Below are 15371 nucleotides of genomic sequence, written 5' to 3' on the forward strand. Positions count from 1 at the left end.
GGAGTGTGATGATCACCCGGATAGTTTGTGGTTGACTTGGCTTAGAAATTTTACATGGTTGTAAGTTGTCCAACATGCTGGAGAGGCGAAGAACCAGCTCATAGAGAGCACTTAGTCCCTGCACGAACTAAGGGAGAGCAACACCCTTGTGTGGGTGTTCCAATGAGGGCTAGTGGAGAGTGTCGAGTCTTCAATAACTTAACAAAAACTTGAGGAGTCTTCTAAACGCTTGCTTTACTTTTTGATATTACTTGGTCAACTAGATCTTAACTTGGTTAACACGGTATACTCCCTTATGTACTCTTATATTTATCAATGTCGACAAGTGTCAGCCATTGATGGTCAGTCTCTCGCCTCCTTGGTCACTCAGTCCAACTCTTATTATGTCTCTCCTTCACCACTCCTAGTTTATTGGCACGAACTCACTTGATCTTCACTGTCGTTTTTTTATCGTCTTTGTGCTCTACGCCTTGCAACACAAGGTAAAAGACATGTTGCAATACTATATACTTACACCATGGTTATGAAACCCAACTAGAGTTGATCATCTTCTCAACAAGTATTATCACACTTAAAAAATCCCGACCATGTATTCACACTAACAAGAGTGTCGTACTCTCAACAATGTTGTTGCGGGCGATCGCCCCGTAGAGTAGAGAGCTCAGGCCACCTGTTTGTGTGGTTATCTCCAGCAGCCTCATTATCTCACTCATTATCACACTTTCTATTTCAAACTTCATCGTGTAAACAATATAATCTATAGTATAAAATAATGTTTTGCATATCCATATACACGCTCCGCTTGAGATAGGCTCAGCAGCAAGGAGCCCGCCGGAGGAACAAAACCTGATGTTATGATCCTTGAACCAGACTGCTTGTGGTGGAGTTCTTTACGGGCATGTTCGGTTGCAAGGGGATAGGAGGGGATTGAGACCTTGTTCGTTTGTGTCAGATTGTACCCGGAATTATTCCAGCTAATCAAAGTTTATATAAATTAAAGAAGCAATCCGGTTAGTAATCGTTTCGACCCACCAATCCAGCACAAACGATCAAGGCCTGAATGAGATTAAATCCCCTTCTATTCAATTTTGACTAGAAAGAGATTTAGGACATGTTTGGTTCACTACCTCAGTTGCCACATTTTGCCTAACTTTTCTGCCTAAGGTTAGTTATTCAATTCGAACGACTAACCTTAGGCAAAGTGTGGCACATTTAACCACAAACCAAACAGGCCTTAATCTCCTTCAATCCCTTCCTAACCGAACAAGCACTAAGGGGACTTGAAACAGCCAGCAAAAAATGACATTTTAATATAATAATTCGATAGAATGATGTTTGTTATATCAGGTTCGGTGTTGCGTGACCGATGAGAAGACAAAGACCTATAGGTGGTGGTTACAACAAACGAGCAGGTGATACTGTACGAAACACACCTTGACTTTGTCAATCCAAGCACTAGTGGGTGATGGAGCCGTTGAAGCTGCGCACGTGGAGGGAAGGGTGAGGCTTACATGTGGGGCGCCAGGGATAGCGAGTGATGCCCAATTTTCTTTGCCTAGCGATGAAGACGGAATAGCGGACTCGGTTTTTTAGATTAATTAGATATATCGTGTTGCTTTTGGAACATGTTGGAGGCGAATCAAACTACAGGAAGGCTTAGAGGTGTTTGGTTGTGGATACTAAAATTAGTCTATGTCACATTAAATGTGTGGATATCAAATACAAGTACTAAATATATTTTAATTAAAAAACTAATTATATAGATGAAGACTAAATGATGAGATAAAAATTTTAGGTATAATTAATTTATGATTAACAAATATTTATTATAGCATCATGTGGATGAAACATGGACTATTTAGATTTAGTAGATTCATCTTATCGTTTAGTCCTTATATATATAATTAGTTTAATTCTTATTTATATAATTAGTTTTGAAAACTTCATTTTTCCAAGGTAAATGAACTAATTTTCATTTAAAAAATAGAAATCCTTTTTAAGAAATGGGGTTCCAAAACTAGCCCTAAAGAATTTTATTTTCCCAACGGAAAATTAACTAATTTCCTTTGGAAAATAAAAATCTCTTTGGAAAATGAGTTCTCAAGATAGCCCTAAAAGTGTCTTCAGTAGATAGGATAAAATAGAGAACGTGGAACTATAAATAACAATGTTTGACATTATTTACAGAGCGAAAATTGAAATAGTGAATAAGATAGAAGATGGGATAGGGGGTCTACTTAAGATAGCCTAATAAAAGCATCCCACATCAACTTTCGATGAAAAATGTAGCATGAAAACATTTGCACTGTCCATGACGATTGTTCATATTCCCTACCAATCCATGCCAGGCTTGGCAGCTTTGACGAGAGACTGTTCCGTTTTGTGCGGAGCTCGAAATATTTTGCATTATTTAGAGAAAAGCCATTCCATCGTCCTGCACCAAGAAGACACAGCAAGAAGGCGAAAACCATTATGCGAGAAGACAGCAGCTGTTCAGATACTGTCACTTCTTGTCGCATCTCACCATCCCATAGAAGCCGCCTAATAAGAGCAGCCCACATCAACTGTCGATGACAAATGTAGCATGAAAACATTTGCACTGTCCATGACGATTGTTCATATTCCCTGCACTATGGCCCAAATAAACTGTTGACCGAATTGACAGTGCTTCTCCCATCCCACTGCTGCAGTGCTGCTTGAGCAGTCTACAACATTTCCTTCAGCATCCCATTTCGACAGGCCCACTTCAATCTCCCAGCTGAATTTCTTTATTAGTGGCTATTTCGCAACAGTTTCGATTGTGATGCACCAAACGGTGTAGATAATCAAATGGTGTAATGGCCAATCCCAAAGCATTGATCACCAGTACCATCACCGCTTACAAATGCATTATCTGACAAATTATTCTACGAGCTAATATCTACTATGCAGAGTTTTACTAACTTCAGAACAGACTGCACAGCTAGCCATCAGTTGTCAGATCCCATGAAATGGATCAAGTTGTCAATATGAGACTTAAAAGTCTTCACCCATCCTCTATCTTGTATGAGAAGGACCCATGGGCAGTGGGTTCGAGCCGACGTAGGTGAGTTCAACTTTCTGGGGTAGAAGGTGGTACCGGATGGACATCTCCTCGAATATTTTCTTCAACTCCATAACGAGCTCAGACCTCCTGATGTTCTTCTCCCGGATGTTTTGAAAGTTCATGGTGTGCTGCACTGAGAGAGACATGTTAATCTTGTTCACATCCAAGATGTCCTTGAGATTTACAGTGTGGACTGGGTGCCAATGCGTTGGTTTGCTCTCCAAGTACCTGAGAGTAAAGGGAACCGGTGACAATTAATAATGTGTATTCTTCATAAACATGTGAATATACTAAGATAACTTATTTATTGCTGGTGCCACTTGCAACTTCGGCTACCTCATACTATAAGACTAACTATCACCAACCTCTTTGTAATGTTATTCAGTCTCCCTCTCTCCTCCTTCTGCCTCTCCCTCTCCAACTTCCAGTTTTGTGGACAGATTTGAATTGTATTCTCTCTCCCCCACTCCCCTTTCTTGTAAATATTCTGCAAGGGTTTTCTAGCCCCCTGTAATCTAATTCTTTTTAAATAAATAAAATACAAGCTGCCTAAACTGGTTGGCATAGTTTCTTTCAATAATTTTACAAAACTGAAATTAAATATGAATGCAGGTTAGGTTTGAGAATTACCCTTTAATTTTGGACCTCAAAGCTCCAATGCTCTCAACTGAAGTTGAAACATCAATTGCAAAATCAATCGTGTCATACATGTTAGGGCTTCGGTAAAAGTTGCTGATTGGCTTTGTGGACAACACAGAATTTGGATAATATATCTTTTCGTTGTCATTCTTCAAGAGAACAGTGGTTAATATATTCATTTCCTCGACGATCATCTATCATCAGAGTACATTCATGTCAGTAACATGGGAAATCAATGGAAACTGGTACCAGAAAGAGTGATGTAGAAGTTACCTGTGTTCCGTCGATAACACAGCGGTCACCAACATCAAATGGATGCATGATGAATACAAATATAAGGGCCTCAAATACAGTCTTGCATGCATTCCCAAATATGAATCCCGCAACCAGAAGCTGGGACGAGATGACAACAAGAATCTTGGTTGTCGCAATGCCCATCAATAGTAGTGTAACAATGATGATTATAATGATGACTATAACACTGATGAGGTTGTGAAGTTGCATAACTGCGGTCTTTGTGTCGTTCAGAGAATGTGCCAGTGACTTGCGATCGAGGTATGCTTTCACCTGGTAGTTGAGAAGATCAGGAATGCAAACAGACATCGTCCAATACAGGCCAAATGATTTGCAATGACTACATCAAAATTTACAAAGCAAAACATGTATTGCCAAATTTTCATTAGCATGTATTGTGTATTTATTTCTGTTTCAAGGAATCAAATGATTTGCAACAACTAAAAAATGGAATGACATCGAAATATAGAAGTAAACAACTACACAGAAATCATATAATCGTCAAATTATGCATATTCTGTTACAAGTTTCTGCTCCACACAAGGCTCAATACCGATAGTTATGACTGCATCGGCACACAAAATTAAAATTCAAGACACGAGACATGGGCCAATCAATAATATCTATATTTATACTAATCTATTAAGAATCTAACACGGCTTCACCTTCCGCACTAACACTTTGGGCCCGCCTCACGCGCCCCGCCTCGGTGCCAATGCCCTGTGGGCCCCACGCCCGGCGCCCGCGCAGTGCTCTCTCAGCTACTGGCCTATGGGCTCCAGCGCCCGTGCAGCGAGCTACTGCCACTGCCCAGCACCCGACCCATCAGACCACACGTACCTTAGGATGTGTTTGGTTTGAGGTCAAATAGGATGAGGCGGGGGCGACACCGTCCATTTTTTGGGATCACGCTGCCACCAAAAATTACTCCGGTGTTTACCTCGCTCTCACGTGACTCTCATCTAAACACTATAAAAATCGTGGCCGCCCCCTTCAATCCCTCCTTGTACATCCAATCAAACACACTCTTAATGTATAGAAATAAACAATAATTATATTAAAAATAGTGCAGAACGACCAATCGAATCCACAAGCTCTGCTCCAGAAATTTAGGGGTAACCACAAGACCACACGTACATTAAAGCAAGCACTTGAACCCATGCCCCCTGCTCCAGAAATTTGGAGCTAACCACAAGACCACATGTACATTAGTATTTAGATTGAAACAATAATTATATTTAAATAAATATTTCAATACCTATTTATGTGATATATAAAAACTGTAGCAAAGCACGGACAACTGGCTAATGTCCCTATGAATTCTGAAACAGGAAAACAGAGATAGTAAATGCATTCATTTTTTCCATTACCACCCAATTCTTTAGTGCAGACTTTTTTATCTTTCCGGTCTCTGGTGCTCCCTCAAACATTGGAATCACCAGGTGCACCTCCTCCTTGGTGAAAAATCTCAGCAGATCCACCTCCTCAATGTGCCTACGTCAATAATTGAAAAGAATTGCTGCGCATGTTGAGCCATGCATATGTAGACAAGAAATGGCTACTGAAAAAAGTAGTTCTCACTTATAGCTGGGCTTTGCGACATTCTTGAATATGGCATACGCCGCGGCCTTGGCCTCCCATTCACTATTTATTTCTTTATCCTTCTGTTCCATGCCATCTACATCATCAAAGCTCTCGATAGTATTAGATATGGTTGACAGCCTAGAGCTTCGGATTGCTGTGATGAGCCCTCTCATCGTCCATGCTGAGACCTTCTCCTGACTCATCCTCCTGAGCTTGACAACATCGATCACCTCCGGCACGCCTTTGTCCTCCTTGGCCCTGCCGATACTGACCCGCCCAAGGCCACTGCCCTCGCGCCCCACATTCTCCGCCAGCTCCATTAACGGCGGGCCCGACAGCGTCTGCAGCACGTACTGATGGAACACGCTCTCTTGAATCCGGTCGAAGAAGGTCTTGCGGTGGAACGTGGACGCAACCACCTTCATAAGGAAGGTCTTGACGAGCCAGATGACGGAGCCGATGAGCATGGAGGCGAGGAACCTGGAGACGTAGTTGAGGGTCCTGGCGGTCTTGCGGGAGCGGCCGACCTCGCTGTCGAAGAGCTGGGACCAGGCGATGAGCACGAGCGCGAGCCAGAGGCAGACCTGGAAGCTCTTCTTGAGCCCGAAGACGAAGTAGAGCACCTTGGTGCGCAGCAGGAAGTTGCGCTCGACGACGAAAACGATGAGCGTGACGAGCCACTGGCTGAGGAGGTGGCCGGAGAAGACGGCGGTGACCATGACGCACCACTTCCAGATCTCCAGCCCCCACAGTACGCGGCCCTGCAGGGGGCGCACGACGAGGCTGACGACGAGCAGGCCGAGGAAGAGGACGAGCACGCAGAGCTCGAGGCCAAGGCGGACCCGGCGGCGGCACCGCGCCGCGGAGGCCGGCGCGCGGGAGCCATCCTTGTTGCGGAAGATGTCCTCGTCGTCGTCGGCCTCCGCGGGGGTGTGCGGGGTGGAGACGCTCGCGGCGCGATGGGTCGGGGTGGCGGTCAGCGAGGCGGCGGCGGTGGCGGCGGGGTGGACCGGGGAGGGGTGGGCGGAGTCCGGGTGCATCGGGGTGGGCGGCTCGACGAAGCGCGACTTGGGCTTGGCGATGGAGGAGCGGCGGCGGAGGAGCGCGGGGGGCAGCGGCGGGCGCGAGGGGCTGGAGGCCGGCGGCTTCTCGGGGTTCTGCGAGAGCTTTGGGGTCTCCGGCGGCGGTGGGTTCGGCTGCTGGTTGTTGCTCGGGTGCGGCGGCGGCAGGTTGTCGGGCTGGATGTGGAGGACGTGGTCCGCATTATTGGGCGGCGCGGCCGCCTTGGCAGTGGACGGGTCCATAGCACGCCCCCGCGCGCGGCGGCGGGCCAGGTAACCTGGGTACTTTGGAGGCTACGGCGGCGGCTGGGCGGGAAGCGGGGCGGGGCGGCGTAGCGGACCGCTTATTATTTGTGGTGTCGGGGTAGTGCGGCCGTGCAACACTGCAGCAAGTGCACAGGTGCCGTCGAGGGAACGGAGGACGGACGGGGAAGGTGACCGTTTTTCGAAGTTTGAGCTAGAGAGAAAGCCCAGGGTTTGTTTTTTTTTTTTAAAAAAGGGGGAAGCCCAGGGCGTTAGGGCCCACGCTAGTTATAAAAGCGGAAAGTACTACGCAGAGTGTAGAGGACGAAGGTTGGCGCTCGGCTGGTGATCACGCGCCCCACGCTCGTCCGGCGGACCGCCACGCTACCTGGTCGTGGCGTTTGTCGCCTCGGTTCGCTCGCAGCCTAGGTCCGGGTTTCACGCACAGACTTTCGGCGGGCGGAAATGGGAAGCAAAATCAAACCGCCAAGCGACACAGTTCTTAGGCTAGCTCCAGCAAGGCACCCTAAAGGGTTCTGTACCCTAAATATAGAGGATCAAATGGTCCTCTACGCCCTCCAGCAGCGTCCTCTAAACAGTTCTCTAAATTTAGAGGACGCTGCTGGATTCTCTATATATAGAGTTTCTCTAAACGGTCCTCTATCCATTTAAATACTTTAAATAACCGGTTTAGCAAAACTAAAATATGTACAATACATTTAAGAGTATGACAAATACATATGTACAAAAAATAAAAATAAAAAATGTCTCTGATATAGATATTTGAGTATAGATGACGTGATTTAGAGGACGTTATTGGAGAGAAAGGAGATATAGAGGATGGAATCTTTTAGAGGAGACTGTAAAGGACGGATATAGAGGATAGATATAGAGGACGTTGCTGGAGACAGCCTTATATAATCACACCAGGCACCACTGTGGTATGCAGGGTCGGTGGCCGGCCCTAGTCAAGTGCTACCTCTATTTACAAATACTCCTATGACTTTTTTAGAAATTTTTGATCATCCATATTATTCGAAATATTTATTTTAAAATATAAAATATTAAGTAAAACTCTAATTAACTTAAGTGATAAAACAAACTAAAAATAAATAATAACTTATTATTTTTTAATAAGATGAATGGTAAATGTTTTTAAAAAATTAATTGTGTCATATATTTATGAACAAATGGTAGCCATTTTTGGGTAGCTAGAGCTCCTCGCCACCTTTATCAATTTTTCACGTGTCGTCGTAATGGCCAGTTCCTTTCGATTCCAATTCATTCACGTAGACCGGTGAGGCCTAGATAGGTTTAAATCCTAAGCAAATTAAAATCTCTTATAATCTATTTTAATCTCATCCGATCTTAATGGGATAGAAATAATTTAGAAACATACCAAGTACAACCATATATATTAGGTCCGTTTGAATCCTTAGAATTGAATTATATTCTAATAATCACAATTTAGACATATATTAACTAAGCTAAGGCGTCGTTTGGATCCTTGGAATTCACTTGAATTGAATTCCATTGTAATAATCATAATTTAGACAAGCTAATATGATTATATATAAAATATACTTGTATACTATTGTGGGCCATATGTTAGAGAAATTTATATGCTACATTTTTACTATAGAGGTGTGAGGTGAAGAACATATTATAAGTTACAGAGTAAAAACATATACTAGTGATGCACAAAACTACAATAAACTAGCTCTTAGACAGAAAATAAAAAATATGTTTTTAAACTAGCCTTTAGTTGATTTTTTTATTTATTATTCTAAGGGCTAGTTTATTATAAGGCCACTTTTATTCATCGCTTTAAACCCTTCCCTTGGAACCCATTGGACTGAGACAATCACTGATGGAGGAACTCGGCCGTATTTTCACTCTTTTTTACTAAAAATATGAAATACTCTATTATGATATATGTATTTAATAAATGAGCTATATGTACATTTGGATATTCAATAAATAGCTTGTATGTGTATGTGCACATATATTTATTAATGCACTCTCCTTTAATATTGCAGAGAATACTAAAAAATAATTACCTAAAATCGGTACTAAAGCTTAATTTTTAGTATTAGTCTTTAACTAGAAATAGTACTAAATTTCAACAAAAAACGGTACTAAAAAGTAAGCTTTAGTATCGGTTTTGCAAAAGAACCAATACTAATACGTGTCCTCTATAATATCTCACAAACGACACCAGTCTTTCTCGGGACACCATTCAACCTTGCCTTTAAGTCTTCGGACATGCGTCATAGATGTTGCACCTGTGCCGCCATCGTCACCGCACCAACGCTGTCGTCATAGGTTGACTAACGTTTTTGTGTCTATTAATAGGATATGATTTCATTTGATAGAAATAAGACAAATATGCAGTTCGAGTATGATCAGGAAAATATTTAGGAAAATGTGTTAGCCATGGTTTAGGGAAATGTTGGTTTAGGGTTTATGGATTAAGGATTTAGTAGGGAAATGTTTAGGCACGATTTAGGGAAATGTTGGTCTAGGGTCTAGGGTTTATGGATTAAGGAGTTAGTAGGGAAATGCTTAGGGTTTATGACTTTAACAGGGAATATTTCATTTATTTTGGATATGTGTCTCATCATTTTTTATATTTTAATCACATGCAAGTTCAATTGCTTAGTTAGTGGAACTAAAATGTCAAATAGGATGTGTTTATTTGGGTGCTTGCTGAAAGCATCTAGGCCCCTGGTTGGTTTTAGTGATCAATGACAACGTAATATTATATGTGACTAACGTGTGTTTTGCAGAGACAAATGGTAAGTTAGGTCGCATGACAGGTAGAAGGACTACAACGGTGAAAACAATCCCGGAGATAAGAACTCAAAGCAACGGCTAAAACGACGAAACAAAAGGTGAAGGTATACGGAGTCCGAGTGTCAAGGAGATGTGGACACTCGCGATTTAGTTAGGTCTTTTATTCTCTTTTAGCCGTACTATAAAGAGGGGTTGTCGATGAGTAGTTTGACCAAGAGAGTTCTAGTGTAGTGTTGGTGCACAATCACACTCATATACAGTGCTAGGTGTCACTCTAGAACTCACACACAAGTTAGAGCGAAAACCGATTTGAAAATCAGCTGAAAAACAAGAGTTAGTGTTTCTGGCTTTGGGGCACCGGACTGTCCGGTGTGCACCGGACTGTCCGGTGCGCCATGAGTCCAACGGCTCTCTGTCAGAACTAGCCGTTGGAAACGACCGTTGGCGCACCGGTGGCGCACCGTTGGCGCACCGGTGGCGCACCGGACTGTCCGGTGCGCCATCACGCAGTGAATTGCCTGTAACGGCTAGTTGGTGGGTGAGGGCTATTTATACCCCCTCCACCCACCATATTCAATGTCTTGTACTCCACATTTATTCCAGCACATTGGTAAAGCATTGCAAGCACCAAAAGCCTAGTGAGGAGATTAGAGAATCATAATCCGCGCTTGTTCCTCATTAGCGCTAGTGAGAGCCACCTAGAGCACACACCACTTGCATTAGACTTCTCTTGGTCAAGCGAAAGTATACGACTTGTTACTCTTGGTGATCGGTATCACCTAGACGGCTTGGTGGCGTTGGGAGCTCGGTGATCACCGTGAAGATCTTGTTGGTGACCCGACTCAAGTTTGTAAGCGGTCTCGAGGGATCCACCGCGCCGGAGTGGCAAAGGATCATCTCGTAGTGAGCACTTGGTTCTTGCGAGGACCAAGGGGGAGCGATACCCTTGCGCGGGTGCTCCAACGAGGACTAGTGGAGAGTGCCGACTCTTCGATACCTCGGAAAAAAAATTGGAGGAGTCTTCTAAACTTTGCTTTACATTCCGCACTTAATTCAAGCACTTTACATTGTGTATTTGTTTAGCAAGTATTTGAAGTATTATCTTAGCTTTGTTGTATTCCTAGTATTATATTCTTAGTACTATTTGTTGGGGTGAAGTTGGGCTCTTGCTTAGCTCTTGCTTAGGTTTTAATTAGTGTTGATTTTTAGAAAAGCCCAATTCACCCCCCTCTTGGGCATCGTGATCCTTTCAATTGGTATCGGAGCCTTGTTGCTCATAGATTAGCTTAACCGCTAGAGTTACGATGTCCGGTGGGGATGGACCTCCTCCCGTTTTTGATGGTGACGATTTTCCTTATTGGAAAATTCGTATGGAAGCATACTTAGAGGCTATAGACATTGGTGTCTATAAAGCCGCCACACAAGGGTTCCCCGAACCTAAAGATCCCACAAATCTTGTAGGTGATGAGTTCAATTATGAGAAATGGAATGCTAAGGCCAAAAACACCCTTTTTAGAGGCCTTTGCAAAGATGTGTTCAATAGAGTAAGGAATCATAAAAATGCTCATGATTTGTGGATGGACATTTGTGCTCTACACGAAGGAACTAGAAGTGAACGTGAGGAAAGATATCACATAGCCATGCGAAAGTTAAATTCTTTTGAAATGCTTACTAATGAAAATGCAAACGCTATGTACTCACGACTTAATATTCTTGTAGAGGAAGTCAATGGATTGGGGCTTACTCAAATCTCACAACCGGATGTTGTGAGGAAGATTCTCAGTGTCCTCCCAATAGACAAATATGGACACATTGTCACTGTGCTACATCAAATGGATCTTTCAGTTACCACACCTACACAAATTTTGGGAAAGATCAATGCCCATGAAATGTACATGCACATCAACGACAAAGAAGAATCATCTTCCAAAAGAAAGGATTTGGCTCTCAGCAAATCATGAAAGAAAAGGAAAAGCAAAAATACAAGTTGAGGAAGAATCCTCAAGTGATGATGACCTTGATGCAAACATTGCCTTGATGGTAAGGAAGACCACCAAGATGTTGAAGAAGCTAAATAGAGAAGGCATCAAATTTGATTCAAGAAAGAAGAAGTTCTTTTCCAACAAAAGAAAGCCCATTTCTGAGATGGACTGCTACAACTGTGGTGAGCTTGGTCATCTTGCTCATCAATGCAATAAGCCCAAGAAGAACAAGTTCAAGGGCAAGAAAGAAGATGACAGCGATGATGAAAAGAAGGAAAAGAAATTCTTCAAGAGAAAGGATGGGAAGCAAAAGAGGTTCCACAAGAAGAAGAATGGAAAGGCATATATTGTTGGCGACTGGCTCACCGACATCGAATCATCAAGTGGGTCTTCTTCAAGTGAAGAAGAGAATGATGAAAAAGTTGCGGCCATCGCCGGGGACTTCTCTTCACCACCACCATCGCCATCATCCACTTCTCACCTATGCCTCATGGCTAGGGGTGAATGGAAGGTACAAAATGATATTAATATTGCTGATGATAGTGATAGTGATAGTGATGAAGAATTTGCTTCACCTTCATATGATGAGTTTGCTGACTTACTTAAAGAATATACTCAAATCATTAGAAAGTCAAAAGCTAAATGTGATAGGTTGAAAAATGAAAATGAATCTTTAAATGCCAAGTATGACATAGTTATAAAGGGTAGTGATGAAATAAAAGAAGAAAATAAAACTATGTCATCAACTGTAAATGAGCTCACAAACTCCCTAAAAGATGCTAAGGAAAAATATGACAAATTAAATGAAGCTAATAGGGAGTTGCAAAATAGACTAGTAAAGATCAAGGAAGACTATACTCAAATTAAATTTGATCATGACAATCTTCTTGTTGAAAATGAACTTTTATCTTGCAAAACACATGAGGATATTAACCCTGTTGTTAAGTTTGATGTAGCAACCTCATGTGATGATTTGATTCAAGAAGAGCAAACTAGTCTACATGCTGAATTGACTGAAAAAGTTGAAGTCCTGACTTTAGACAACCAAAAATTGAAGAATTACTTGACTGATGCAACTACTAGAGGAAAAGTTGCTATTGAGAATAATGATTTCAACAATGAGTTGGCAGTGGATAATCAAAGGCTTAAGAATGAGGTCAAGAAACTAAAAAGTGAAAATGAACATCTTGCAACAAGTGTGCAAAAGTTCAACAAGGGTCAATACCTCCAAAATGAGCTGCTTATGAACACTGTTATGAAAAATAACAAGAGTGGTATTGGATACAATGCTTTTGTGCAAAAGAAAGCTATCACTCAATACAAGCCAAAGCAGACTCACAAGCCTATCAAATGCTTTGAGTGTGGAAATGAAGGTCATTTTGCCCACAACTGCAAAGCTAAACCACCAACTCCCTTGCCTAAGCACTCAAGACCATTTGCTTTCAATGCTCACTATGTTCTAAGAAAGGTTGCAAATGGAAAGATTAAAGTTACATTCCTAGGTCCACCAAATAAGAGTAGACCTAGACAAATCTGGGTGGCAAAGTCCTTAATTGAGAGAGTCACTGGTCCTATGCAATATAGGGCTCTCAAAACTCAAGCTTGAATTGTCTGTGAATGTAGGTGAACTACAAGACCGGTGGGAGCCATTGGGTTATTGACAGTGGATGCACACAACATATGACAGGCAACCCACGAATGTTCACCTCACTAGATGAGAATGTTGATGGTCAAGATAAAATCACATTTGGAGACAATTCAAAAGGAAAAGTGCAAGGACTTGGCAAGGTGGCAATCTCAAATGATTTATCAATATCAAATGTTCTCTTAGTTGCACCTTTGAGCTTCAATTTATTATCAGTGGGACAACTCTGTGATCTTGGACTTCAATGCTTATTCACTCCATCAGAGGTTATTGTAACAAAAATGGATGATGAATCAATGGTATTCAAGGGATTTAGATACAACAACCTCTACTTAGTGGATTTCACTTCAGAAGATTCAGACTTAAGAACTTGCCTCTTCACCAAAGCTTCTCTTGGATGGCTTTGGCATAGGAGACTTGCACATGTTGGGATGAGCACACTCAAGAAGGTATTAAAGAAAGATATGGTTAGAGGATTAAAGGATGTGGTGTTTGAAAAAGACAAGCCATGCAGTGCATGTCAAGCTGGAAAGCAAGTTGCTAATACACATCCCACTAAAGCTTTCATGTCAACATCAAGGCCACTGGAACTACTTCATATGGATTTATTTGGACCTACAAATTATGTCAGTGTCGGTGGCAACCTCTACTGTCTAGTGATTGTTGATGACTTCTCAAGATACACTTGGGTGTTCTTTCTCCATGACAAATCTGAAGTTGCATCTATATTCAAGAAGTTTGCCAAGAAAGCACAAAATGAATTTTAGTGCAAGATTAAGAAGATTAGAAGTGACAATGGCAAAGAATTTGACAACACCAACATTCATGAGTACTGTGATGAAATTGGGATCAAGCATGAAGTATCTGCCACATATACACCTCAACAAAATGGAGTTGTTGAAAGGAAAAATAGGACCTTGATCACCCTTGCAAGAACAATGATTGATGAGTATAACACACCGGAGAGGTTTTGGGCCGAAGCTGTCAACACTGCTTGTTATGCATCAAACAGGCTATTTCCTCACCGGCTACTTGCGAAGACTCCTTATGAACTGCTAAATGGGAAAAAGCCAGACGTCTCTTTCTTCCGGGTATTTGGGTGCAAATGCTACATCTACAAGAAACGCCATCACCTAGGGAAGTTTCAAAGACGTTGTGATATTGGTTTTCTTTTGGGTTATTCATTAAAGTCCAAAGCATATCGAGTATTCAACCATGCCACTGGCGTGGTAGAAGAAACATATGATGTGGAATTTGATGAGACTAATGGCTCCCAAGGAGCACTTGAAAATCTTGATGATGTAGGTGATGAGCCACTTAGGGAAGCAATGAAGAACATGCCTATTGGAGCTATCAAACCAAAAGAAGATGAAGAAGAGGTGCAAATCATTGACAGGCCTTCTTCATCAAATGTACCACAAGATGATGAAAAAGATGAGAGGCATGCAAATGAAGATACATTTGTCTCTCATGAACAAGCAAGGGTACAAGCCGAAGATATTGATGCTCCAGGATCTTCTTCCCAAGTGGTTGACAGGAGAAACTCATCACTACTTCAAGCTCATCCTCAAAACCAAATCATCGGGAGTCCTTCACAAGGGGTTATTACTCGATCACATAGACATGCTACTTTCATTGAACATCACTCTTTTGTTTCTTGTGTTGAGCCTACTTGTATAGATGAGGCGCTACAGGATCCGGACTGGGTGAATGCCATGCATGAAGAACTTAACAACTTCACCCGTAACGAAGTTTGGACCCTGGAGTAGCCCCCACAAGATGCAAGAATCATTGGAACAAAGTGGGTGTTCAGAAACAAACAAGATGATCAAGGTGTGATTGTAAGAAACAAGGCAAGACTTGTCGCAAAGGGATTCTCTCAAGTTGAAGGCTTAGATTTTGGAGAGACCTTTGCACCGGTTGCTCGACTGGAAGCCATCCGTATCCTACTTGCATATGCATCATGCTATGATATAAAACTTTATCAAATGGATGTAAAAAGTGCATTTTTAAATGGCTTCATAAATGAACTTGTATATGTT

At 42.2% G+C, this 15371-nt stretch overlaps 1 protein-coding gene across 1 annotated transcript; it reads right to left on the minus strand.

The window, feature by feature from the left end:
- Window positions 1-2136: 2136 nt before the first annotated feature.
- LOC103625685 (mechanosensitive ion channel protein 10) lies at window positions 2137-7081 on the minus strand. Its single transcript, XM_008650980.4, has 5 exons — window positions 5600-7081; window positions 5389-5512; window positions 3998-4291; window positions 3716-3918; window positions 2137-3313 (listed from the first exon to the last, which is right to left on the minus strand). Exons 1-5 carry the CDS (start codon window positions 6904-6906, stop codon window positions 3037-3039), a joined length of 2205 nt encoding a protein of 734 aa, XP_008649202.1. The 5' UTR covers window positions 6907-7081; the 3' UTR covers window positions 2137-3036.
- Between the last annotated feature and the right edge of the window lie 8290 nt (window positions 7082-15371).

Source organism: Zea mays, chromosome 6, assembly GCF_902167145.1.
Source record: "Zea mays cultivar B73 chromosome 6, Zm-B73-REFERENCE-NAM-5.0, whole genome shotgun sequence".
In the NCBI taxonomy this organism is placed as follows: domain Eukaryota; kingdom Viridiplantae; phylum Streptophyta; class Magnoliopsida; order Poales; family Poaceae; genus Zea; species Zea mays.